General features: G+C 45.4%; 3 protein-coding genes across 12 annotated transcripts in view; 2 read left to right on the top strand and 1 right to left on the bottom strand.

Moving 5' to 3' along the window:
• LOC119227452 (protein unc-79 homolog) overlaps nucleotides 1-7,505 on the top strand; it is a 28,929-nt gene extending 21,424 nt beyond the window's left edge. For 7 of the 9 annotated variants that reach the window (XM_037486228.2, XM_037486223.2, XM_037486227.2 and 4 more), the window contains 19 exons: nucleotides 782-883; nucleotides 1,332-1,448; nucleotides 1,647-1,749; nucleotides 1,829-1,969; nucleotides 2,079-2,117; nucleotides 2,237-2,349; nucleotides 2,558-2,643; nucleotides 3,038-3,211; nucleotides 3,502-3,570; nucleotides 3,663-3,773; nucleotides 4,997-5,101; nucleotides 5,194-5,271; nucleotides 5,393-5,482; nucleotides 5,574-5,749; nucleotides 6,033-6,216; nucleotides 6,322-6,525; nucleotides 6,623-6,700; nucleotides 6,794-6,835; nucleotides 6,938-7,505. In XM_037486228.2, the coding sequence (XP_037342125.2) occupies nucleotides 782-883; nucleotides 1,332-1,448; nucleotides 1,647-1,749; nucleotides 1,829-1,969; nucleotides 2,079-2,117; nucleotides 2,237-2,349; nucleotides 2,558-2,643; nucleotides 3,038-3,211; nucleotides 3,502-3,570; nucleotides 3,663-3,773; nucleotides 4,997-5,101; nucleotides 5,194-5,271; nucleotides 5,393-5,482; nucleotides 5,574-5,749; nucleotides 6,033-6,216; nucleotides 6,322-6,525; nucleotides 6,623-6,700; nucleotides 6,794-6,835; nucleotides 6,938-7,126 (2,201 nt within the window). In that variant the 3' untranslated portion in view covers nucleotides 7,127-7,505. The remainder of the gene's footprint in view (nucleotides 1-781; nucleotides 884-1,331; nucleotides 1,449-1,646; nucleotides 1,750-1,828; nucleotides 1,970-2,078; nucleotides 2,118-2,236; nucleotides 2,350-2,557; nucleotides 2,644-3,037; nucleotides 3,212-3,501; nucleotides 3,571-3,662; nucleotides 3,774-4,996; nucleotides 5,102-5,193; nucleotides 5,272-5,392; nucleotides 5,483-5,573; nucleotides 5,750-6,032; nucleotides 6,217-6,321; nucleotides 6,526-6,622; nucleotides 6,701-6,793; nucleotides 6,836-6,937) is intronic. The other 2 variants (XM_037486226.2, XM_037486229.2) reach the window with 2 other exon arrangements.
• Nucleotides 7,506-10,647: 3,142 nt separating this feature from the next.
• prima1 (proline rich membrane anchor 1) lies at nucleotides 10,648-20,721 on the bottom strand. Of its 2 annotated transcripts, none has more exons than XM_037487353.2 (4): nucleotides 19,965-20,721; nucleotides 18,936-19,077; nucleotides 16,589-16,721; nucleotides 10,648-12,015 (listed from the first exon to the last, which is right to left on the bottom strand). In XM_037487353.2, the coding sequence occupies exons 1-4, from the start codon at nucleotides 20,244-20,246 to the stop codon at nucleotides 11,916-11,918; spliced, it is 657 nt and encodes a 218-aa protein (XP_037343250.1). In that variant the 5' UTR covers nucleotides 20,247-20,721; the 3' UTR covers nucleotides 10,648-11,915. The 2 variants fall into 2 exon arrangements, with proteins under 2 accessions (XP_037343250.1, XP_062413317.1); XM_062557333.1 differs by lacking the exon at nucleotides 10,648-12,015 and adding an exon at nucleotides 12,022-15,028.
• Nucleotides 20,722-23,014: 2,293 nt separating this feature from the next.
• Nucleotides 23,015-25,889, top strand: LOC119228064 (protein FAM181A-like). Its single transcript, XM_037487354.2, has 2 exons — nucleotides 23,015-24,464; nucleotides 24,620-25,889. The coding sequence occupies exon 2, from the start codon at nucleotides 24,680-24,682 to the stop codon at nucleotides 25,457-25,459; it is 780 nt and encodes a 259-aa protein (XP_037343251.2). The 5' UTR covers nucleotides 23,015-24,464; nucleotides 24,620-24,679; the 3' UTR covers nucleotides 25,460-25,889.
• The last annotated feature ends 24 nt before the right edge of the window (nucleotides 25,890-25,913 follow it).

The following is a 25,913-nucleotide window of genomic DNA, read 5'->3' as shown; positions in this document are numbered from 1 at the left end:
AGAGTTGTATTTTTGTTTTCTGCGTTAAGCGTTTTACAAATGTTGATAATGTAATGTTGGTGTGTTCTAGAATGACATTTTTCTATAATTACAGGCAACCAGTGGTTTCATATTGCTCTACCATAAAACTACAGACAATGAACACATCACGTACAGATCACATCAGGGCCTCCCTCCAGACTTCATCACTGACATCCTCACAGATACTGTTACAGCTACAATCTGCCCTTTATTTACATCACAGAACAATGACAATTCATCGTTGACTCAAATTAATACAGGCTTCACAGTTTAACCAAAGACTACAGATTTTCACACGATATTCCATTATATATGTGAAGGATATATCATTCTTGCATAGAGATGAGTTTGGGTATGCTCCTTAAAGTTTGTATAACACAAGTGTACTTTAAACATCTTTAAGGTGCCTCATATGTGTAGCGTGGTTTGTGTGTATGTGTTCGCCTTTCCGTTTCATCCTAACACCGTAGAGGTTATACAGCACACACCAGGGACTGGGAGTAATGTGTGTAATATGACCCGATATAAAAGAGGTAGAGGAAACCAAGATCAAACTGCAAACTCAATTTAAAATAGGTGGTGCAGGAAACAAAACACCGAAGAGACCCTGTACTAAAATCAACTTTAACTTTAATGTTCAAATTGTAGCTAAAGTAGTGCTTATTACTACTGAATGTCCATATCTTAGTCATTTTTCTATACAACGGCATATATTCTGATGCCAATGCCACGGCCTTTATTTACCAATATTGCCTTGCAGATCACAAAGGTCTATCTACATTGGAAAAGCCACGAGAATCTGCCTCAGCCCCAACGCTCGAAGCTGCTATGCCTGAAACAAGCCACCCCTCTTCAGTATCAAGTAGGACCCGAATACTCTGCTCCGTAGTCCCCTAATAAACCTAATTCCATCTGACTGTTTCATTACGAGGGCCGCAACTGACCGTTTTTGGATTGTTTACGTGCCATCTCTTATACATCCTGAACACACAACAAAAATACATTAGTTAAGCAAAATACTTCATATAGGAGCCGCTATATATAGAAAATAAAATGACATAATATCATTTGACACGGTATCAAAAACCCATTAACATTTTTTAGGATTTTCTTTCCAAAATAGCTGAATTGTATTTGAAAGGTATTTAATATTGTTCCCTAAAACTAAAAATCACATTGATATTCTCTTTTCATGTGTGTCCTTCCTGTTTCTTTGTAACCACACACACACACACACACACACTTGACGGTACTGCTCAAACAGTCTTAAGTACTTCACCCCAGGTGTCGTTTTTGTGTCTGACCTGTAGCTCAGTACCGTCAGGTGAAGCGAGGCTCTCTGGGAGCTCTGACCATGAGCCAGCTAATGAAGAGACAGCTGGAACACCAATCCAGTGCACCACACAACATCAGCACCTGGGACACGGGTCAGTCACTTATGACTTCTCTTTATCCTATAATGGCCCCTTGAGAAGACATATGGACATACAGTAGTAAAGTATTGTATCTACAGAAACCAAATCAAGTAAATATTCCTCGTTGACCTCATTCAGCACCTGATAACTGGATCCTACCAAAACCCTTTTCTGTTCTTCCTTCTAATCACTGATATTCTTCCTCTTCAGGGCCCACAAAGACCAGCCTGCTCTCGGCCCCGAGCACAGTCAGCATGTTTGTCCCGGCGCCCGAAGAGTTCATCGATGAGCAGCCCACCACCATGTCCGACAGGTGAGCTAACGGATGGATAAGCCCCGCGGGAACCTGCCGTCGTTATGCTCGGACGGGTCTCATTTTCATTTCGCCCCAGGTGCCGCGACTGTGCGGCCGTGCTGGAGGAGTACGACGAGGAGACTCTCGGCCTAGCTGTCGTGGTCCTCTCCATGTTCATCCACCTCAGCCCCGATTTGGCTGCGCCGATGCTCCTCGACATCATGCAGTCTGTGGGCAGGTACATCCACACAGCACTTCACCTTTAAATGAAGTTTCATAACTCACACTCAGAGCTCATGCATAATTCATCCCCGAAGCCCTAATCCACTGCTATTAACTTCTTTCAGGTTGGCATCTAGTGCCAATTTCTCGGGGCAAGCTGAGAGGTATGAGACATTTAAAATCATAATTACCTGCGTTCTCTGTGCTTGTGGCCGTGTTTGATAATAAGTGTCAAGTGTGACAGCAGCCACAACACAGACATTGTCCCTGTGATGTTTTGCAGTATGTTGATCCCGGGGAATGTAGCCGGTGTCGCAAAGCAGTTCCTCCGCTGTGTGTTTCACCAGCTGGCGCCCAACGGAATCTTACCCCAACTCTTCCAGAGTAACATCAAAGGTTTGCTCAACACAACTGAGTACAAGGACGAAGGTCCTTCCAACGTACCTGCACTGTTTCTGTGGAGACTTACAGTGTGCATTAGCTGCTCATTTCTTTTTATAATCAGTAGTAGAATATTTGACTGCAGTACGGTACATAAGTATTTGAATATATTGAGTATTCCATAATGATTACACTAATTGAATTGATCTCTCTTCTTTTGCAGATGGGAGCTTTTTGCGAACACTTGCATCTTCCCTGATAGATTTCAATGAACTGAGTTCTGTGGCTGCTCTCAACATGCTCCTCGAGGTTGGATTTTTCTTTTTCTTCTTCATGCAATTGTGTTGAGTGCTATAACCAGCAGGAGGAGCTCTTGTCAAAGCCAACGTATTTTTTCCGGTTACAGTCACATGAACAGTGTAAGCCCACCTCAAACGACAAACCATCAGGGCCTTCAAGAAAACCTGCCTTAACCTGCACCAGCGTGTCCGCCGATTGTTACTGTTAAAGTTAAATAAATGACACCGACAACAACCCCATGATGAATGACCTCGTCTTGTGCTTCAATGTACACTAAGCCCCCCCCCCGCTATCATGAGAATTGTAATTGATCTGGACTGAATGATCAGTTCAATGAAAATGTCTCCGTTTATAGAATGTCATTATATAACCCAGCTTTGGTCTATGCCTTTGTTCCCTTCAGGGTTTGAACAACAAGAAGAGTCTACCAGCAGGGGGCACAATGCTGCACTGCCTGGACAACATTGCCACCTTCATGGAGGCTCTTCCCATGGACTCTCCTAGCAACCTGTGGACCACCATCTGCAACCAGTTCCAGACCTTCCTCGCAAAGCTCCCCTCCGTGCTTCCTCTGAAAGTAGATATCGACTCTCGCATTCACTCAGTCATGGTCTGATACGGTCTAATGTGATTACGGCTGGAGGAAAAAGCATCCAGCAGTGCCCTTGTCGGTTTCGATTGGCTACATGTATTTGATTTGACTCCGGCAATTTTGACCTCGGAGGTCAAAATAATGAAATTTATTTATCACTACACACAAATTTGATATCCGGGAATAAGTCAATACATTTTTGGTTTTGCATTCGAAAACTGACTGAGATCTTCTGAGGTCAAGATCGAGATTTTTTTTTTTTTTTGCTTCATTAGTGCCCCATGGATTCTAGTTTGAGGATAATCATTTGTCTGCTGAAAATCCCAACTACAAATGCAACCCGGGTAAGGCGACGCAGGTCGGAACTCTATTTACTGACGTGTCCAGTGACGGCCTTTAAAGTCTAACCCTCTTGTCGTCCTCTTCCACACTGCAGAGCCTCCTGGAGCCCATCTCCAAGCTGCTGAGTTTTGTCATCCAGTACGGCATGTTCAGCCTCTCCTACCTCGTAGAACTATGTGGACTTTGTTACAAATCCTTCAACAAGGTACACTCGGGTTTATTAACGTATAATCCCTGTGTGTGGGTGGAGTTTAATGCTTAGAAATAAAGCCTGTGCTGACATCCAGTGTTTATGCAGCCTTGAATGAGTAAAACCTTTTAAACTAATCTGCAGGGTTAAAAATGTTGAGCTCCTGTAAGCAGCCCTCTCACTCATCACTCTTTGGGTGCTCTACCTACTTCCCCAACCCTCCAAGCCAGCCAGAAATGTGGCGATGGTGTCACAGATGATTAAGTTGGCAGTCAGCTAGCATTGATTAACGTGATTAGTTGGTGTGCGAGGGGCCGACCGTGTGTTTCCGAGTGGCTGTCGGAGACGGAGACGGAGCCGGGGCTGTCTGCACCGTCGGGGACAGATGGATCTTCAGCCCTCCGACACTGTCAGCGCCGCATGCTTTATGTCTCCTGCAGTATTGATTTTCTACACCCTCTTTAACTCCTCGCCGTATATTATATCTGCTTTTCAAAACCCAGAGTGACTATGAGCAATTGCTTTTGGAACCTCTCCTGTGCAGTTGCAGTTGGAGAGGAGGTTAGCTTTTGTGGAAAAACCTACTTAAGTTTGGACTATTTGTCGCAGGCGGCCGCCCCGCAACACACGGCAAGCGCTACTGGAACCTCCACCTGAAGAACAGCCTATAATTTGATATTTACCAAACGGACATGGTCTATTAACTTTTAATCATCAGAGTGCTGCACATTAACAAGCCCCCACAGTGAGAGAGTCGGCAGCAGCTCTGCATCTGTAGCGGAGGACCATGTGCCTGCGCCTAACGTAAGCAAACATGACTGCTTAGAGAAGGAGAGAGGCAAAGTGGGAGCCAGAAGATGACAGTGTGGTTTGTAAACAGGCAGCTGGGCTTTGTGTGGAAGGGATGAACAAAGAGAGCAGCCTGTCCTCGGGGAGGGAGAAGGCAGCCTGACAGCCTCATCTGAGCTGCCTGGGACTCTGGGAGGAGAGATCTGGACTGGCCTAAATCTACTCTTCAGCTTCACTATTCTCTGTCTATTCTCTGTCTCGCAGCCTCGCCTCGCCTCCCCTCTCGCTGCCTGTCCATCCCCCCCCCCCCCCCCCTTTCCCCCCCCCCTCTATTCAGGCTACAGAGTTTATGCTCTCCTCGCAGCTTGAGTGAGGGAGAGTGATAATAGATAAAGGCAGCCTTGCTGCATCAGTACATTTACTCCACTCTCTTATCTCCTCGCATCCAGGAGAGAGATAAGTTCTACATGTCTCGCATTGTGGTGTTAGAGCTTCTGCAGGCTCTCAAGTTCAAGTCTCCTCTGCCCGACACAAACTTGTTACTGCTGGTCCAGGTAAAAATAAATTGCTTTATGTTTACAAGAACCAAATAATTCCCTTTTTTCCCCCTGAATACTAATGTAAAACCTGCTATGGAATTCCTCAGTTTGTTTGTGCAGATATTGGTACACGTCTAGCAGAATCCACCATCATCCAAAAGCACATGATCTTGACACTGCCGGGGGTAAGACGTTATGAGATCAGTGTTTGGATCTTATTAGAATCAGCCTCGTAAAACAGCGGGACATAATCACACCTCCGACTGGGATTCCTCCGAAAGTATAAACTGTTTTTTTTCGCTACAGTGCACAACAGCAGCGATGGAGTGCATGAGGCAATACGTCAGTGAACTCCTGGACTTTATCGCTGATATGCACACACTCACCAAACTAAAAGTAAGTCTCGTTCTTCGAGTGACTGCCACCACTATCCCACAGTATTAAGTAGTAATAGTTTCATTGTTTTGCTTGTCCCTCACTCACTCAGAGCCATATGAAGGCTTGCTGTCAGCCGCTGCATGAGGACACTTTTGGGGGGAACCTAAAAGTGGGCTTGGCCCAAGTCGCAGCTATGGAGATCAGCAAAGGGAATCACCGTGACAACAAGGCGGTGGTCCGTTATCTTCCTTGGCTTTATCACCCGCCATCCACCATGCAACAAGGGTAAAAGTGACAAAACTAAACACGCCAGTCCAGCGAATTTACATGATAACATATCTCCTCACATATCTCTGGCTGTATTAACCATAATTAGTCCAGGCTGAAAGATATCAGTCCATAACAAATAGTGACAAATTACCCAGTGTGGGGATTTAACTAGGGTGAAAACGAACGTTAGTAAAGGCTAACTGATGGTGGAACATAAATATAATCCCGACAGGTATGAGGATAAAATGAATTGATAAAATTCTGGGTTTGATTTGTAAAAAACGTCGTTTCTCTGCAGGCCAAAAGAATTCATCGAGTGTGTGTCCCACATCCGTCAGCTGTCCTGGCTACTTTTGGGCTCCCTGACACACTGTGCCCTGCACCAGGGCTCCCCCTCCTGCATGCCCATCCCTCTAGATGCTGGCTCCCACATCGCAGATCATCTAATAGTCATCCTCATCGGTTTCCCGGAGCAGTCAAAAGTGTGCAGGAAACCAATCCCTTCCAATTATCCCAGGTTTAGTTAATATTGATCCACAACCTCCTCACTGGCCTTTTCTGTTTTGGTCTTCGATCTCTGTGCCCAGACGTCGGTGCTGCACATGTGCTCTCTTTTCCACGCCTTCATGTTTGCCCAGCTGTGGACCATCTACTGCGAGCAGGCGGCCGCTGCTCCGTCCCTGCAGAACCAGAACCAGACAGAGTTTTGTTCCAACGCCATTCTCACTGGCCTGGAGTTCTGGAGTCGGGTTACACCCAGCATCCTGCAGCTCATGGCCCACAATAAAGTGGTTAGGGCTCTGCTTATTTAAGGCAGCTAAGGTAGAACAAATGTGCCATGGAAATGTTGGGAGTTTGGATTAAAATCCCATTTCTTTTTTCTCTTAGATGGTAGAAATGGTCTGTCTTCATGTCATTAGTTTGATGGAAGCCCTGCAGGAGTGCAACTCAACCATCTTTGTCAAGGTTTACTATATATTTGGTATTTTCCTAAATGGTTAATATATGATCACCTTAGCACATAACATAATATGTATCCATTCTCACTCTTTCCTATAGTTAATCCCCATGTGGCTGCCCATGATTCAGTCCAACCTCAAGGCAAGGCTTTCAAAGACAAGTTGACACAGATTAATAAAATGCCATTCAATGTTGACTCAATGACTAACATATTCCCATCCGCCGATCCTTCCCGCTCAATAGCACCTGTCCGCCGGGCTGCAGTTGCGTCTCCAGGCCATCCAGAACCGTGTGAACCACCAGTGTCTGCAGAGCCAGACATCCGGGGCCCCTCCGTTCGCTCTGCGTAAATGGCTGCAATGCACCCAGTTCAAGATGGCTCAGGTGGAAATCCAGTCGTCTGAGGCCGCCTCGCAGTTTTACCCCATGTGACCTGCTCTGTCACATGCTTTTCCCACGACGAAAAGGACTGTAAAAGGATGTTGTGGGATTCTTTTGGACTGCATCATTTTCTGCATCTTTAGTATGATACTTGTATATGTACAGTAATTCTATGCTATCTGAAAGTGCTATGACTAAAGCTAGTAATTAAAAGTTTGGCAGGTTTGTGGGAGTTAATTGCATCAGGTGCTTAACTTCAACAGATTTGAAGAGTCACATAATTTCTATAGACCCATGTTAGTATTAGCGAGGATGCGAAAGCAAATGCTTGTTGAATCCTACATATGCTCAATCTGTTATGTTCATATTTTATCACTTTTTAAGTTGCTTGGTTGCAAGCTGCATAATAAAAGTACGATTTTTTTCTGAACCCTTTGTCAATTCACATCAATTGCCGACACCTTTCAAATTCAAATGTGACATTTACTGCCCTTTGATGTCCTGGCTGATGTGGAAAATGTCCAGTTTACCATAATGCAGATGGCAGAGCGATACAATCGGCTCTGATGTTTTTCCTCCTGGACGAAAAAAACGGAACCTCAGGTGTGTCCAGGAAAATGACATGATATGCATTACTCAGCTTCCGTCTAAGATATCCTTGTCGGACTGTCAGTCACGCTGCCTCTCGCCATCAGAGCTCCGATCAATCAGGGACCGATCCGAGTCGCAGCAGTAGCTTCGTAACTCGATAAGGTGGAGCCAGACATTGGAGCAAAACAAGACTATTTTGGTTGTGCCTCCCTCCCCGGCCCCAAAAGGGGAAAGCCCACCCCACATCTCCAAGCCCCTCTTCATTGGCAGCAGCGAAACAGATTGGCCCAAGCAAACACAATTACCTTTGGCCTAATGCGGTTTGTTGGGATTAAACATTGTTGTGAGGTCTAACCACATTACCACGAAACCCTCGTCTGAGCATAACGGATGACATGCGGGCAAGAAAGTCGAACAGCACATTAATCTTGGTTTTGATCTTCACCGCTGGCAAGATTTCATTATCGTACTTTAAAATTGAATTAGTTCTGATGGTATAAAAGTATTTGGCAAGAAGAAATTGGTTTATTGGACGAAAATAAGCCAAATTTGATTTGCAAATGGGCTTTTAGTCACTGCATGTGTAAGCGGACCTATGTTGAGAGGTGTATGCCAAATGAGTCACAAGTGCAATGATATCCCACAGTGTGACTAATGAACACAAACGCGCAAGCGCACACACCCACACACACACACAAACACACACATACTCCCCGGTGACCCCCGCGCTCGCTGAATCAGGCTGCAGTGCCCCTTCTCATCAACCTCTCGTCTTGGCTCATCAAAGAACCCCTTCTCCTGCTGTGTGCCTCAGCGTGTGCGAGTGTGTATTAAAGTGATGCCGGGCTGCAGGTGTGTATGCGCATGTATTGTGCACAGGTGTGTGTGTGTGTGTCTGTTTAATCAAGTCCCCTTGCTCTGCGGTTGCATCTGTCAGCCACTGCCACCGTTGTGATCGTTTGAACTCGCAGCCCTTTGCGAAAGAACCCCTCTCATTAGCAGCAGCTTATGTAATCAGGTTCCCACAGGTATCCAGCACTCTCCCCGCCCCTGCATGCCTTTCCCTGCCCACTGCCTCCTGGAGGACCATATGGATGCGCGGACCTGATGAGCAGGCAGCTGGAGGTAGTGAGGGTAATTAAAGCTGACCAAAGGCCTCTCAGGCAGAGAGGGTGGGAGTGGGCCCTCAAAGATTGTGAAGGTCAGTATTGAAAGGACTTTGCACGGCTCGCATGCACCACCGGGATGCATCACCAGGTGTGTGCGTCGGTGACGTATCCTGATCAAAAGGCAGGTTGAGCGAGGTAGCCTCGTACAAGGTGCGACACTTATTTTTTGGTGCGGAAAAACAATTTTAAGATAATTTCCACCTCGTGGAATTACCTTCTAAGAGTCTCACAAAACTTGTTGAGACGGTGACAATTCCTGGTCCCCCCCCCCCCCGTAGTGCTGTCACATTGCTTTTATTATAGTGAAATCCACAGCGCCCTGGCTGAACAATGCATGAATGTTTAAATTGCTCAGTGTCCATCGGCATTACCATCAAGTGGCACATCTCAAGCAGGGCAGGCAAAGCACTCTATGGTTCCTCCTTCACATTATAATTCATTGACATTCCTCTTCAGTGCTCCTGCGAGTACAGGTTTGTATCCTTGTTTGTTTCACATCATCAACTACAGTTAATGTGTAATGTGCAAATTAAAATAGAAGAAATGCCCACAAGGTAAAATGTAAAACTTTCACAGAGGTGTTTTATAATCTAGTACCTTCTTTAAGGTTCTTTCTTCTAAACGCTCATTTTGTTCTTGCTTGAGCTGCATAGATCCTTCACACGCATCCGTGATGTTGTCATGTGATTATTTATCGAGCCCAGAGCGAGCACAATGTGCAACCTTTAAGCTTTCGTGTTTGCGTCATTAAGCCCCACGCAGAGCAATACGCTCGATAATTAAAGTCTATTAAAGAAGCGCTGTGTGAGACGGAGCGAGAACGAGTCCTCCACTGCAAGAGGGGGGGCAGGAGACCGGGCCAGCACAACTCTTTGCCCAAGACGACATGAACGGCACAGCACATCGTAGAAGGGCATTTGCTCAATATAGCAGGCGCACTTGTATCACCTTGTCCACACGGTCCAGTATGTGTGCTGCAACCTCTTTGAACACAATGGGCTGCGGGTCTGTTGTTATGTACAGTTTTATTTACAACTGAAAAACTCAGCAATTAAATCAACTTATGCACATCTTTCTGTTTGGTATAATGCATAAATTGTGTATGTACTATAGATTGCCATATATACATTAATGGCTTGCTCCATCAACATGACAACATTGACATAATTCTAAATGGTAGCACATTGTTTAAGTTTTACTATGTATAAACATATGTTCTGTTACACTGTACATTAATTAACAGTCCAGAAGGCAGATATTTAAATATCAATATTTACATTCATGCATCCTTCATTTCGCTCACATGGTACATGGTGGGATATACTGTTAGCTAATATCTTTTCATGTCTAGATGCAAGCATGTGTTTTTCCAAATTTCCACAGTTTAGCCAATATATACACTTAACTGACAGCCACAGAGTACAGCCCACTCTCACTGAGTACACTCATCTGCATGCATACTCACAGACAGACAGACACACACAGTCAGTCACTCACACTCTCTCTCTCACACACACACACACACACACACCCAGAAACGCACTCATGCACGGACACATAGAGCTTTAATGTATAAAAGCAGAGCAGCGTTGAGTGATGCTCCAGTTCAGCTCAGTTGTGTTTTTCCACTGGGGAATGTGGTGGATGCCACAAACACCGAGTAACACACACATCCCTGCTGAGGCTTTCCTCCGTGCAACCTGATCTCTGGCTATTGGCTAAGTCTCCTGTCTCTCACCAGTCACACAAGGTCAAGCCCGGGCTCATGTCCCCAGTTTCTATAGCGATGGACTAAGCCCCCCCCCCCCCCCCCCCTCTCGACAGATAGGAAAATGAAGATTGTCAAATCCAAACAAAGCATGACTGAAGGAATCTAACTGACCCCAAGGCTAGATTGAACCAAAAGAGTTGTGATGTGCTGAAGGGCTGAAGGGGGCTTGACTGAAGATTGCAAATTAAAAACAGGGACTGGAATATGATGCAAAACATTAGTAATGTTCGGAAAAAAACACACATTCACAAAGCATATAATAGAGACCACTTTTTAGCAGAAGTCTCGGGGAAACAGAGAAAAGCGATATCATACAGTGACAAAACAATTTATACCAAAACTGGAGCGTTGTTTTCTGCATCGGTGCGTCGGTGTCTCAACAAACTGACAGCAGCCTTAAAGCATCGGAGCATCACAAATGGATTATACGATTTATAAATTATTCACTTAGAAAACGTAGCTATTGAGAAATTGTAAAGATGGGAGTAACTTACAAGACAGTTTTTTTTCTCTTGAGTAGAAAAATAAATTCAAAGGTAGATAAATAAGTAAATAAATTGACCAAATAATTCAATGAATGACTGAAGTATATTACATAGAGCTTCGGTGAAATTTTTGCCATGGTAAAATAACCAGAACGTCCCATGTTGATGTCGTTGCTCCTCTTATTTTTTTAAATATGGATTTCTTTAAATTGCATAGTCAGATGAATCCACATCTCAGAGCCGACAGGAACGTCATGCCTCTCACAAAGCATCTGTCTCCAAAATGCGGAAACAAAAGACGGACAGAGTGGGGATTGGAATATAAAAAATGTTGCATTCTCTGTAAAACCTGCATGCACGTTATTTATTTTGTGTGATGGGCTTGTCCTGTCTGCTGTGTTGTTTGTTGTTCCATTGCAGATGTCAACAGTGTGTGAGGTCTGGATCTGCGGCAGACTGGCAGACGGTCCCTCTCCAGCCAGCAGCCAACCAGCCTGTCAGCAACACTTGCTGTTACTAAAAGCATAATGTTCAGCCTGCTGCGCCACTTTCGACACCATGGGGGTTTCTGGATCTCTCTCTCTCTCTGTCCTTTTTAGTTTCCTTTTTTAAATTTTTTTACCTTCCATCTTTTGCAGCTCTTCTTGAGCTAAATGATGTCTTCAGTCCAGGCAACATGCCAAGCAAAGAGGGAAGGTTTTTCTATTTGAAAACCTCGGGTAAAAACCCTGCTGCATTCTGGGTGAGAAGGGACTGTTGTGTTTGGGGGTTACAGTGAGAGACGGGAATGGTGATGTCACTTCCTGTGTCCACCAGGAGACAGTCTATACCACAGTGTTGTTCGTACCTATGGCCTTCTTGTTACGGATGCTCATGGCATATTCCCCACGACTTGTCCCGTTCTCTTCTTTTCGTAGTGGTTTCCTGCGAATATAAACATTTTCATAATTAAATTACATTAGTCCTCATAGACTTGTAACCTTTAGGCTGACATGATTTCTCTGGCTGCTCAATGTGCAAAGGTCACAGTGGGGGAAAAGATACATCCAAGAAACACAAGGGATAAAGCAATGACCTCCTCTGACTAGCAGGCGATCTTCCATCTAAGTAGTGAGTGTGTGTACGGCCGTTAAATAAACTTTGGAATACCCTGAATACATAACCTCCTCTCAACACTGGTTTGCGCTGTAGCACTGTGTCCTTTCTATTAGGACGTTCCAGTGCAAAATAAAGCTGCAAGACATGATCCCCTTGCTGCGACTGGCCTGTGAAGAGCAGGATCATTCAATACAGCCCTTTTCATGCACTCCTTTGGTGCCTTTGTGGTTATTATATTTGTCCAGTGTACTGTGGCTTCTGCACCGACCCCCTCATCTGCTCTCTCCTGCTCGGGCTTATGTAACTCGGAGACAGATCTCAATACAGTTAGTACAGTCATTGTTCCACTCAAAACTGTACTATGCCTTCATTGCCATGGAGGACCCTTGAGGGACATCTTAGCTTCTCTCTTCTCTCCCACGAAAAAAACATTACAGCCATTCCAATAAACCCTTATATTCAAACCTCAGAAGAAAATGCATAATGCATTGTGAGCTTCATAATTGCATTATTGTGCTTCACACTTTGAATTGCATTAAAGTCCTTACACCCATGTGTATCATAAACCAAGAATGTAAAATAAAAAAGGACAGCGGATGTCAAGTCTTTCAATTTATGTTATATAAAATGTGTTTTTGTGACATTTACTTGAGGATATAATACAATTATGTGTATTTTTCCAGCGTATGCTCAATTGACGCATTTCTCGGCTCTCAACTCAATTTGTCTACTTTATTATTTTGTCGCTCTATTAAACATTAGCCCATGTGATTCTGACACACCTGTTATTCAACCATCTTGTTGCTCTCAGGTTAGAAAACCATTCCTGTCTTGGCTGTTTTCAGCTGTCATTTCAGCCCCCTGAACCACGTCAACCGCTCAACCTCCCGGGTTAAAGATAATTGAATCTGTCAAAAAAGTCACTGTCAGAGTCTTCGCCAGGCTTTAAAGCTTTCGTCTGAAAAATACATCACACCGGGATCTCAATGATTAACCGTCACTGTCAATAGGCCTCCTCCTCTTTAGCTATGATAGCAATGAGGATGGCAATTTCCAATCTGTCTGTCAGTCTACTACTTTGGAAATTAAAATTAAAATGTGAACGCATTCATGATCCCCAGAGGAGGAATCTTACCGGCTGATCCAATGTGTTTGAAATTGTGTTTGTATTTATTACGAATGAATGGCATTACCACTCATTACCGCTGTGCTATTTGGATTAGCACATGTTAGCAGGTTAGCATACTAAACAGACATGGCAATATTGTTAAAATTGACACTTGTTCAACATCAGAGTAAAGACGATAGATAAGAAGGCATCAGAGGTAGACTTGCCACAGTGAGCGTGGGAACATGCTAACGTTAGCTTTAGTTAGCGTCTAATAAGGCCTCACAGAGCTGCAAACACATCTCTAGACTAAACACATCCCTAACCCTAACCCTGTTATAAAGTTATTCAATATATTAAAAGTATGTAGATAATACAAACTCTTACTTAACTTTGTACACTTTATATTATACAATCTCGTTGATATGATTTGCGTTTCTATGTTCATAGGCCGATTATAAATAACTGTTGAACAACAGACAATCCAAAGTTGTTGAGGTTGTTTGGGGGCTTGTGGCTCTTGAACAAAGTTGTAAACAAGACGTCAGGCAGTGACTAAGACTTCCTGTGGGACTGCGTCAGCTGGGAAAGGTTATATCTCTCAAGACACTAGGGATCCGTGACGGCGATTTGAGGACATATTGTGCTTCCCCGAGTCCCTTGAGGGACCCACGGAAAACCTCAGAATAGAAAGTGACCAGCCCCAGGGTGGAAACACATTGTGCTGCGGGGGAGACGATTGGCTGATGCAGCTGGGGGAATTGGGATAGACCAAAGCTTTCTCTAAGGCACAGATGGCAGGGTGAGCGGCCAGTCTGGGAATTCTTCGACAGAAAGTAATTGGTGTTGATTCCGTTTAAAGTTATGCAATGTGCTTGCAGCCGACTCATTATTTCAATTTTGCATTTTTTTGACGCATCGGTGTTTCATCTGCTGTGTTTTCTACAAAGGAGGTCCGACAATGGCGACGTGCAGCCTGCTGGAAGGTGCTTCGGCCCTGTTCGTTTCTCCCGGGGACGTGATCTCTTCTCAGACTGACCATGTTGCCGTGGGCCACCACACAGGGCAGAGCACTGGGGCCTCAAGCCGACCTCTACCCTGCTCTTTTAATAATAGATGCCATGCTGTTGACACATGGCAGGTGGCAACACAACATTTCACAGGTTAGATGAATATTTCATATCAAAGCTGTGCAATCACAGCGCACATCCCTGTTTGAAGTTTGGGGAAAAGGATCGTGGTGAAATTGGGACATGTGTTGAGCTGTTTACAATTACTCCTGCCATCTGGAAATTAGCGTAACATGCTATGGTTTAATGAAAACACGTTAAAAACAAACTGTAAAAGTCTATTTGGAAAATTAAACAGAGATTAATTATGTACTAGTAAATACTGGATTATAAACCACTTTGCCTGACAAATGTTTTCCTTTCATTATTGCGTCTCTGGTGTTGAGCATTTTGGATATACTTGCCCTTGGAGAGGAGCAGCTGGGATGGATTGTCTGTCTTTGGACAAGCCTCCCGGAGCGGTGAGTGATTGGGAAAAGCTTCTAGCGCCATTAGTGAGTTGGTTGGAGTTTTGTTTGTTTTGGCTCCTCGGATGGCTGACAGCCTGGACTGCAGCATCATGTCTTTTTGCTTCGCATGGCACAGCAACACTGAAACGCAGCGTGTGTCTGAATCCTCTTCTCTGCGCTCGCACACACCAGCCTCCCTGGTGCTGCGGACTCTGAACAGAATTGTAAAAAGGAAGTGTTTTTCCTTTCCAGCCCCCTTTGCTTCTGAGACATGACTGGCAGACAAAGATTATGAAAAAATAACAGAAGGCCAGGAGGGCTGGGACCGTGCAGAGCTTGCTCCTCTGCTGTCTGTGGTGCTCAGGCCTTGGCCCTCGGCCAGCTGATTTTCATTGGGAAAGCCCGGAGCTCTGAGGGGCTGGAAGGGCTATATATAACTGGCTGTGTTATTCTCACTGACAAACCCTGTCTCACACTGTTATTGACTCAGACTCTCAATTATTGCCTTTGTTTGCATTTCTCCTGTCCTTTCCGCCGTGTTGTTTCCTCGACCTTCTACTCAGGATAAATGTTAAGGAATCACATTTTGTCCCCTGGATGGCCCCCCTATTGGCTAATGAATGTCTAATGAGGCCAGTCTGGCTGGACCTGACTATTTCTCTATTCTCATTGCAACTTGGCGTGGCACAAAGTCTGCAGTCTAGAGCCCACAGAGCTTCGGGACACAACCCACTTGCATGTATAAAAGATGTGGCATGCGACTGAATGACTGCGCAAATTAATTCATAAATAATGACTTGGGTTTGGGGCTAGAGCTTGTATTGCAACAACACGTTCTTACCACTGCTGCATTAAAAAAGGGCGCCCCTTGGCTACACAGCAGGCTTGAGAATTGCCGTAATGAATTCCTGAGCCAACCACCCATTACTTCCGCTGCTTGACTTTGCCTATTTGTCTTTTGAAAATATAGTATGTCAGGCATGCAGGCTCCATAAATGTAACAAGGTATGATACTAAATCAAGTTAAATACACAATTAGCTCCCTGATTCATCTGTGGCTCCTCTCACACGGGCGTGTGAGAGTCAATGTTTAGGCCGTATTTTATAGTGTGTAAATACGCCAAGATGATGTATCTATGTACGTAACGACCATGTGGCTATGTGGATGGGTGCACACAAGTCATCTCCTCCGCATGCTTCTCGGTGCACGTGTGCTTCTCGGCACGATGCGTTTGTTAAATGTCTGCAAACAAATGTGGACGTCAGAGTGCACGTGTGACACCGTGCTGACCGGATGTCACACAGAGAATTGGGTCTGGGCTTTGCTGCAGGCTAAAACCTCACGCAGCTTTTTCGAAGGCTAATGGCCTAATAAGCCAAATGGGAGAACACAGTTCCCGTTGCAAAAATGCCACTTGGGATTCCTCTGTTCGCCCTTTGCGTTCACTTTCATCAATCCACAATTGACACATTCAAAATTAAGGTAATCATGCACTTCGATAAATTAATTTATAGGATGTTTTGTGGTGACTTGGTGAAGTGGATCCGTCTCATTGTTACCCAGCAAGGGGATGACAGGGTCCTCATTGCCTCATACACAAAGGCAGGAGGGATAATACAGTCGTCAAATTAAACATGACATGTGGAGCGGCCTGTCTGTGACGGTTCCTATTTCAATTTTTCATCACTTAAGAATAATTCAGAGACACGTGCATATGAGATCTAACTGGAGTACTACAGGAACCGAAAAAAGGGTATAAGTGACATCCAACCTCTTGATGGCCTTGTAGCAGATGATGATGGCTGAGAGCAGGAAGACAACTGATGCACAGCCCACCGTTCCCAGCACTACAATGTCCATCTCCATCCACCATGGCCTCAGCAAGGGCACCTCGGTCGCTGCCACTGAGAAAGGAAAGGAGAAGGAGAGGGGGGAAAAGAGGAGAGAGGTTTGGATGCAGAAGTAGAGAATGAGTATTGAATTTAATCACAGCGTTCGTCCCTTTGGAAACAGATCAAACTTGAGTACTTAGTTCGATACTGATAGCATTATACGACGCAGCACGAAGGAGATTTTCTTCCTTTTTTCTGAATCGGGAAGTAGCGTCCTGGCCTGTTCTGTGGGTCTTAGGTTCAACATTCAAGGGTATCTAACCCAACACAATGAATCATTTAAGGTCCCATCAGCCTTCCTTACACCAGCAATGTTGTCCACATCAATTACTGTTGCAGGAACCTCCTGCTCTTTCCACATGTACGGCGTAAGACCAGGAACGTTGTATAACGTTGTGTGCATCAGCAACTTTGTATCCGTAGTGCAGAATTTCCTTGTTATCTTTCTTCAGCATTTGATGCTATACCAACAGCAATTAATTAGTTTAGTCATGTGCATATCTATCCATCTATCCATTAATCCATTCGTTCATCTCTCTATGAATGCCAGTTAGTTCTGGGTTTGAGCGCCTGAGAAAATACACTGTGCCGTATACATTGTAAAAGTCAACCCTGCTGCACAGTTACTTTGTTTACGAATGAGAGGAAGGGTTTACACCATAGAAACAAATAATCTTTAGTAATAGTGTGGACTATTTTCCAACACAACCCATTTCTGCTAAACAAGTTTTTGCTTTCACCGTTACAGCACAGCACACAACGTCATGAATCACTATGAATTTAAAAGCTCCTCTCAACTTCCATTTCCATCCTGTGTTTTGTCAACGGCTGAAGGATTGAATGCAGTCAGTGGTAAGGATCTACTTTATTGTAATAAAGCACACAAGAATTCGGAAACCATTTTCAGCACATAGACTTATTTAACAGTGCCAATTTCTCTCCTTTTTCAAAGACTTTTAGCAGATTCGGTGTCAGACATTGTCCCAGTTTTTCGTGTTAGTTATGCATATTCATTGCATTTTATATACTACAGTTTAAAGCTACATCTCAGCTCTAATCGTTCTGCAAATTGGGCTACTGAAAGAATGTGAAGATAATTATGCGCCTGTATGGATGAAATTGAGAAGTGAAGAAAAAAAAAACCCCTTCCTTTCAATGAATTATTCATGGTGTCTCCACCCTCTGCAAACATTTCTGTGTTACGTTGAAAAGGAATAAAAATTGGCCTGCTTACCATGTTTATCGTGACACATTACTGTTTGTGGATGAGTTCAGAACTCCACTCATGTGTTGGCTGTAATTGGGCATTCAAACCCCCACCTTAGCTTACAGTCAGATGGTCCTGACAGCATCCATGCAGTGGCCCACATTAACAGAATAGCTCACGCAGTGAGTCAGGGGAAAATAAGGTCCATTTAAATTGACCAGACGGAAAGAAATCATTGGAAGTGATCGATTCAAACATTTACACTGCTGCCTGTTGAGACTTTGATGATTTAGTGCTCCTCCCTACTCATAATATCAAGGAAGCAGGATGAGGGATTCTAAACAATCACAGTAATAGCTCAGAACGGCTGCATCATCAGAAACGGCGTCCCATATTTCAGCGCACTGTCCATTAAGGTGCTCGAAGCACACTGAATCATATCAACTTTCTGCAGGAAGGCTGGTGAAATATGTTGTATGCCTCGTTTATCATTGGATGTACCATTTCGGAGGGAAAAGTGCTGCAACTGGCAGCAGATCCACACAGAAATGCACGCTTGTTGTACACATAAAAAAAAAAAACGCACCGAACTGCCCAACTACTACGGGCTGCTCTTTTCAAATTAAAGCTGATTTAATTGAACTCATGTGTGTTCTAATCAGGGGTCCTTCGGGGGGGAAACCCTGCCACTGAACCGTTGGGCCAGGCAGCCCAGTAGGCGTGGATTTCACAAGCAGCTGGGCACTCCCCAAGGTCAGACCCGGCATAAATGAGTCCTGTGTTCAGCTGTCAACATCCTGCTGGCTCTGTCACCGGCAGACACACACTAGGCAGTAATCTGCTTTCTTTCAAACATAAAAGAATAAAAAGGGAAACACCCCAACGTCAAAACTTGCCATGTGACTTGGCATCTGCGCTCGGCTATAGGAATGACATCAGACTGTGGCACGAGACCAGACTGACACGGAGTGACACGGACAGACTTGGAGACACCTGGGAGTGTGGGCTGGGAGTCCTACCTGTGATGCCCAGTAGCCGCGGGGGAGGCGGCGGAGGCGGTGGAGGAGGAAGGGGAGGGTATCTCCTACAGTGGCATGCCAGCTGGCACTCTTCGCTAACTTTCTCCGCCACCGTCCGTGAGCATGACCTCTGGAGTTCTCCCTTATGGTGAGGGGGAGAGGGAGAGAGAGAGAGAGAGGGGGGGAGAGATCGAAGAGACATTGAAATGATGGAGGCATTGTCCTTCGGTGCATTACTCATGAGTGCCGCGCAAATGGAGATGCTTGAACACTCAGCCGCCTCTTAGTTAGCAGCACCGTGGATACATGCTCTCAGCATTCTTCTCGTAATCCCGGCTCCGGGGCTGTTGTCACCGGGGCTGCTGTGTGTGTAGCGCATGCAGAGCAGTATCACGTCTCTGGCTGCAGGCCGCTCCCTGTAAGAACCCACCCACCAACACAGAGTGGGCAGCAGGCTGCCCCGAGGAGTGTGCGTGGGTGGACTTGGAAACTCGAGCAGATCACATTACACATGAACCCTGGCAACACTGCATGCGTGTGAACAACAGCTCACCACCATCTGTAGGCAGCAGCGCGGGGCAGAGGTGAGCACACTCATCACTAACATATGCCTGCTGCGGGGATCCTGGTGGGATAACTGAATAGTGTTATCATAAAAACCCAGTTGGCCACTCCATGTTACCAATACAAGAAAGCTGAGTGTGTGTGTGTGTGTGTGTGTGTGTGTGTGTGTGTGTGTGTGTGTGTGTGTGTGTGTGTGTGTGTGTATGTGAGTTATATTTCTCATGCCTTACTAAAAACTCTACACGTGCATGCCACTTGGTATTTGACAGTACACATTGTGATCCCAACATCCGGGTGTGAACACACACAACAGGCGATATTTTGCATACCGTTTGTAACATAACGGGTGCATTGGTTAGTTGAAAACAGTTTTCATCCCACAGTAAATCGAAACTCCCGTGAGAACAGGGCAACAGCGTCTCATGCGTAAATTGATAAGTGGGCGCGCACGAACGCGATCCTTACCTGGCATGAGAGTAAAAACAATGAGAGAAGGCAATGACCGAGGAAAAAAGGCCAAAAACTTAAAGTGAATGGCATTAGATCTCGGACCAGCATTCCTCTTGCGCTGTTCTCGAAGATAGTAGGCGGCGATTCCAACAAACGGACGCAGTAGGCATAGGCTTGAACTGTTTGGGAAATAACCATCCACCCTGGCCAGTTCAGCGGCGATGTCTGTGACGAGCGTCTCCAGAAGTAGTTTACGCCACAATCCTTTTCCTCTTGAGATCCCGTTATCGATAGCATAGGACAGGCGAGCCGGCGGAATGAGTAGCAAATCTCGACAATTCACATCTCGAAAGTAGTTTTTTTTCTTCTTCTTCTTCTTCTTCTTCTTCTTATTGGCTCTCAGACAGCAACCTGAATCACGCCGCTACTCCGTGCAATGTGAGGGCGGTGGATGGCCCGTACCTTACATCCCTCCTCGGCTGCGAGCATGAGTGCAAATGGGCCACTCAAGCCATCGAAGTTAAAGGCAAAAAAAACGAACAGAGAGATCCTCAGCAATATCGTGCGGCAGGATTCCTCCCAATAGGAGCGCACATCACCTCAAGTTATCTAGGCTGGAGACTGAAGGGGCGAGTCCGGAGGGCAGAGCCGAGGGTTAAACTGATGCGTCCCCCTCTGTGCCGAAATACAGCGGGCTGTTTTATACCGGAGCATCACCGCCGCGCACTGGATGCAACGCTCACATCAGCTCATCCCGACAGCGTGTGCTCAAACCCACCGCTTCTTAAAAAGTCCCCCCCCCCCCTAGCAAAATACATCATGCACACAGAGGGAAGGTGGTCACGTAGGCGTCGTTAATGTCGGCCGTTTGTTTGTGGGTTTCTTTTTTTGTTGTTGTTGCCTGTGTGGTGGTTTTTTTTTTTTTTTGATAGTGGTAGAAAGTAATGCCCTCGAAGCGTGGAGGCGAGTGCGTAAGGATGACGCGTACTAGACCGAATTAAAGTGAAGTGGAGAGAGAGGAGGGGGGGGGAAGAGAGAGAGAGAAAGACGCACACACAGACAAAGAGAGAGAGAGAGAGTGTGCAAGACGCCTACCTACTGAAAACATTGCCGTACCCATGTTGGATGTGCCGTGTGCGTGCTGTGGCTCTCTGTGGTCCAAAGTAGGCTGAGATTCTGCCGTTAAGCTGCCATTCACTGCTAAACTTCAACTGCGAAGACATCTTTAAGATATGCATACATTTGATGTTTATTTATAAAAACCAAGCTTCTTTTGTTTTGTTTTCTTGGTCAAAAGAAGGGACGCTCCGGGCGTCCGAGTGCAAAGAATCAGTGTCGCTTTTTAAGAGCAGAGTTGCATAATTTTATTGGTGGTCTTCACAAGGCACAGTTATGAAATTACCCCACAGCCCCCAGCCATGTACATGGTCCAGAGAGTCAACGTGACATTCACTAAATTTACTCAAACAGATATCTGTCAGTGGGGGCTCAGCTGAGTGTCATCAAGCAATGAAGAAGAATCGTTTTTTACTTTGATTTAATAAAAGAGTCCTAGCATCACTCCTGCTGACAATGTGGTACTTTATTCATCAATTGAAGAGCAATGAGTTCATTAGTGGATAACAGAAAGTATATAGTATATTTTATATTTTTATATACATATTTTTGATAATTGTTGTTCTATATAAGAAAAAGCTACCAATTGGTTTAAATGTGAGAACTGCCATTTGCTCGGTCTTTGGATTATGGACTGTTAATGGGACGGACCGAGACACTTTAAAATGTTACTTTGGAACTGAGGAAACCTTTTTTTTTTACACTAACATTTCAAAAGAATGGTTGTTCGCAGCTTACCACCGTGTAAATACTTTCCCTTCCCCGTTCCTGCTCCGTTCATTGAACTGTTAACATCTTAAATGCATTATTTCCAGGTTTCCCTGCCCGGTATTCCAATATGCTGCCTGGCCTGACCTTCCATTTTCACTGCTCATAATGTTCCATGAAACCACATTTTAAGTATTGCTTACAGAACTGACAGCCAATTGTGTTTCACAATCTGCTTATTCCACACTAAACACATCTAATCCAACTATTCAAACAACTTTGGATCAACATCAATGGATTCAGCAGCTCTATCCAGCCTTTTGGTCATGTGTCACATTTCACATTTCATAAAGCTCCTCACCGATCGTCATGGGGTGAGCTCGTGCACGGGAGCTTAAGACGACTTTTAGAGTGGAATATCCACATCTTCTGCTCAACTGCATTTGTGGATACAATGCAGGGATGTCACAGAGTTTTTGAAGTGTATAGCAAGCCATGGTTTGGCACGTGGTGTGCCCGGTGCTTCAGCTCGTCCATCATCTCCTTCAGCTTGTCCCAGTATCGATTATCTGACAAGAGGAAAGCACTACATCCTCCTGGATCCTTCCTGCTGCCTCTCCTCCTTGCAACTAGCAGAAGTCTGCCACAACACGCATCACTGCCCTTTTAAACTCAGATAAGAAAACCTCTTAATATAATTACTGAGATCTTTTAGTGTTATTATTCTTGCTGTGATACTTAATCAGCATCTCTGCATAACAAAGAGCACAGACATACTGCTTGCATCAAAAAAAGAGAGCTTTCTCATTTAAGCGATAATAATGATCAAATAAACTTTTATCTTTACTGTGGCTTTCCCCTTTATTTTAGCAGCTCAGCTTAGCTCTATCATTACGGAGGTGGATTGCCATCTAGTGGGACAGTCTGGAAATGCATGATGCGATTTAGGTGCACTGTGACTATATCAACAGATCATTGGAACAAGTAGATACAGTGAGTAGTAAAAGGGACAGAGAGAGCATTTTGTACAAAGATGGATATTTTGCTGTGATGGATTTTTGTTTGTTTGTTTTTGAATAGTCAAACAGAGAAACCACATAAGTGCTTCAGGCAAAATAGGGCAGCATGTCATGTATGCTCATGAACATGCATACATATTTTCTACTTGGCTCAGTGTTTTTATTGAGTCCCATAGATCTACTCGATCCTCTGAGTATTTAAAATATAAGAGAAACATTTCACCCACCTGTCTTGGAACAAGAACAGTGTCACGTTCCGGGATTTGTGGATGCCACTCTGCTTCCTTTTTCCCTTTCTCCCTCACTTCAAAAGCACAGGAGTGGGGTGACAGGCGAGGGGAGGGGAGCCCCATTGTTTATGGGCCCTTTCAGCTGAACACAGAGGTGAAAGGAAGAAGAAGAGACCAGGACAATAGGGTCCCATTGCCTCTCCAGAACAAGAGGGATGCATCGCCGAAAAAAAAGATAGACCGGTCAGAGCACATATAGACCTGCAGGGCTCTCCTCAGACAACCTCAGCACTGAGTGAATGAGGCAATCAATCATGTTGGTTGCAGCTCCCTTGGAATAAATGGCCTGCAGCCTCGATGCAGACTGCAGATTGTTTCCAAAAATGATGTGTCCTGACGCTGGAGTGGTCCCTTCAGGGTAGCGCACGAGCACGAGGTGTTACTTACCAGGCAAACAGCTTCCTCACATCTCATTCCACTGCTGCTGCGGTTCAATGGAAAGATAGGTACTCTTTTTTTCCCCCCCCACTCCAATAAGGGGATGAAGCTCAATTAGCATTTCACAAGTCCCCCTTTCCTCCTCCATTGCAACCTTCCCCGCGGAGCCCATGCTTTCTCTGGGGATTGTCCTGTTTTGGGCCCTTGTTACCGTTGGCAGGGTGACAGTATTCGAGTGTGCAAACTTGTGCTATTGTCCGCGGGCCAGAGGGAGCCATGGAGACCCCATAATATGACACAGGAAAATGTTTGCTGATGGCAATTCTATGGGCTTTGTCCGACTCTTTCTCCTTCATGACGACTCGATTTAAGTCTCTAAATGTTTGACTACAAATGCAGGAGTGCTATCCAGCTCCTTTCCCTTTGTCCCGCGAGGTTTGAATGAGTAATTCAGCCTTTGTGTCGCTCGATTGAGGGGGCAAACAGAAAGACAAGATTCTTGAGCGTTCAAGCCCCTTTCCATGGTTATGCACTCTTTAGATCCCCCCCCACCCCTTGCTGACCAAATCCTACATCTGACATCACTCTTGGGGAAGGTATCGGGGTATCTATGTTTAAGGCTAAACTTTGATTGCGCTAAAATAAAGTCAGGATGCACGATTATTTCATTATTATTTCCCTCATTTTTACCCATGCACACACACACTTTTAGGGGAAGTTCATCCGACGCGCGAAAATCACTGTGTAGGAGAAATATCGCATCCCTTCACGGGCTTTTTTCCAGGGTCTCCATGACAACAATTTGCAATGGTGAAGAATTGGATACCAGGGGGCTTGGAGGCTGATTGGGTGCATTGTGAGGGGCTTGGGGTCGCTGATTGGTTCAAGGAAAGCACCATAACTACAAGGAGTTTATATTAATTCAACTTGTTGAAGTGCTCAGCCTGGAGGGAAGTCTGCGCTTGGATAGTGGCTTCGAGTGAGCCTCGGGCCATCCGGCAGTGGTGAGTAAAGGGTTATTATAACCCCCTCGCCCCCTCCCAAAAAATGCAACCGAGAAGCATCACATTGTTTCTTGGCTTGGTTGCATAATTCCCTTAAGAGCAAAATATGAAGTTAGGCAAATCCTTAATTATTTTTCTCTCCGATTTACCTTTAGATCTTGATGTTGGCCTCCACGCTCCATCATGGACTGATTTGATCCCAGGTCTCCGCAGATATGGCGGCGCACGCAGACAGTGAAGTCAAGACGTTGCTGAATTTTGTGAATTTGGCCTCCAGCGACATCAAAGCGGCCCTGGACAAGTCGGCTCCGTGCAGACGCTCCGTGGACCACAGGAAATATCTGCAGAAACAACTGAAGCGATTCTCCCAGAAGTACTCGCGGGTGCCGCGATGCCACACGCACAGGTCTGCGGACTATGGGTACACCAAACCGGTGGGGACCGCTCAGCTGAGCGTGGACGTCACGGAGAAGGCCGCGTCGGATGCGCCGCGCGCGGAGAACGTGGGCAGCGCCGTGGAGCAGGTGCCTATGCGGAAACGGCAACTACCGGCCTCGTTTTGGGAGGAACCCAAATTGACCCCAACTGAGAGGGAGCACTCGCACACGGGATTAAAAAGGAACCACGCGGGCACTTCCGAGGGAAGCGAAAGTGAAAAGAGGAAACGGAGCTGCGATAAGGATGACGCAAAGGCCGCTCTGTCGGCGTCCAGTTGGCGCGGCGCAGCGGACAGAGAGACGCTCAAGTCGGACACGACCTCTCGCCACTGTGCGAACGTGTGCGGCTGCTGCCCCTTCCAGTACCACGGACACCAGGTTCTCCACAGTCACATCGTTGTGCCGCATCCGCAGCCGGGACCGTGGAGCAAAGCGGCAGAGGCGGAGAGACCTGCGCATCCCTACGGACCGAAAATCCACACGCATGTTGTGGTCAAACCCATAGCGACCAAACCCAGCGTCCATTCGCCGATCTTCAGCGTGTTTGGATTCATTTAATTACCCCGGAGCACCCACACAGGCCACGCGCCAATAGGACTAATTGTCTTCATGTTGAGTTCTACGTCTCATAACATTTAATTGAGACACTTCCACGAGCACTTATTGGAAAAGTAATCTATTTGTGTTGTTTAGATCTAAGGGACTATTTCGCACTTGCAGAATATCGTCCTTGTGTGATGCGTTCTAAATATCTGAAAAGTGACATCCATTTGAAAGGTTTCTACTTTTAGGTTTCTGCAGAGGATGACTGCTCGTTTCTTTTCAGCACTAAAAGTCATGCAAATGAATGAGCACATCCCGTTTTAGTTTTGTCTTTCAACTATGGAAATAGAATGTGGGACACCTTTTTTCATTGTCAAAGTATTGTATGATAGAAGGGCACATTTGAAACCGTGACTTTTATTTTTAAATAAATGACTCAACTTCCCTTGAGAACTCCTTTGGGTATTAG

Source organism: Pungitius pungitius, chromosome 14 (assembly GCF_949316345.1).
Source record: "Pungitius pungitius chromosome 14, fPunPun2.1, whole genome shotgun sequence".
NCBI classification, from domain to species: Eukaryota; Metazoa; Chordata; class Actinopteri; order Perciformes; family Gasterosteidae; genus Pungitius; species Pungitius pungitius.
Note: the sequence above shows the minus strand (reverse complement) of the source record. Positions and strands in the feature narration are given on the sequence as shown.

Excerpts from the sequence above, each read along its gene's own strand:
- LOC119228064 (XM_037487354.2), top strand. The coding sequence starts at position 24,680 with ATGGCGGCGCACGCAGACAGTGAAGTCAAGACGTTGCTGAATTTTGTG.
- prima1 (XM_062557333.1), bottom strand. The coding sequence starts at position 20,246 with ATGCTATCGATAACGGGATCTCAAGAGGAAAAGGATTGTGGCGTAAAC. Across the intron at positions 19,078-19,964 it reads TGTTTTTACTCTCATGCCAG|GGAGAACTCCAGAGGTCATG; the intron begins GTAAGGATCGCG and ends CCTCACCATAAG. Across the intron at positions 15,029-16,588 it reads TGCTACAAGGCCATCAAGAG|AGTCCGCAGCACCAGGGAGG; the intron begins GTTGGATGTCAC and ends AATTCTGTTCAG.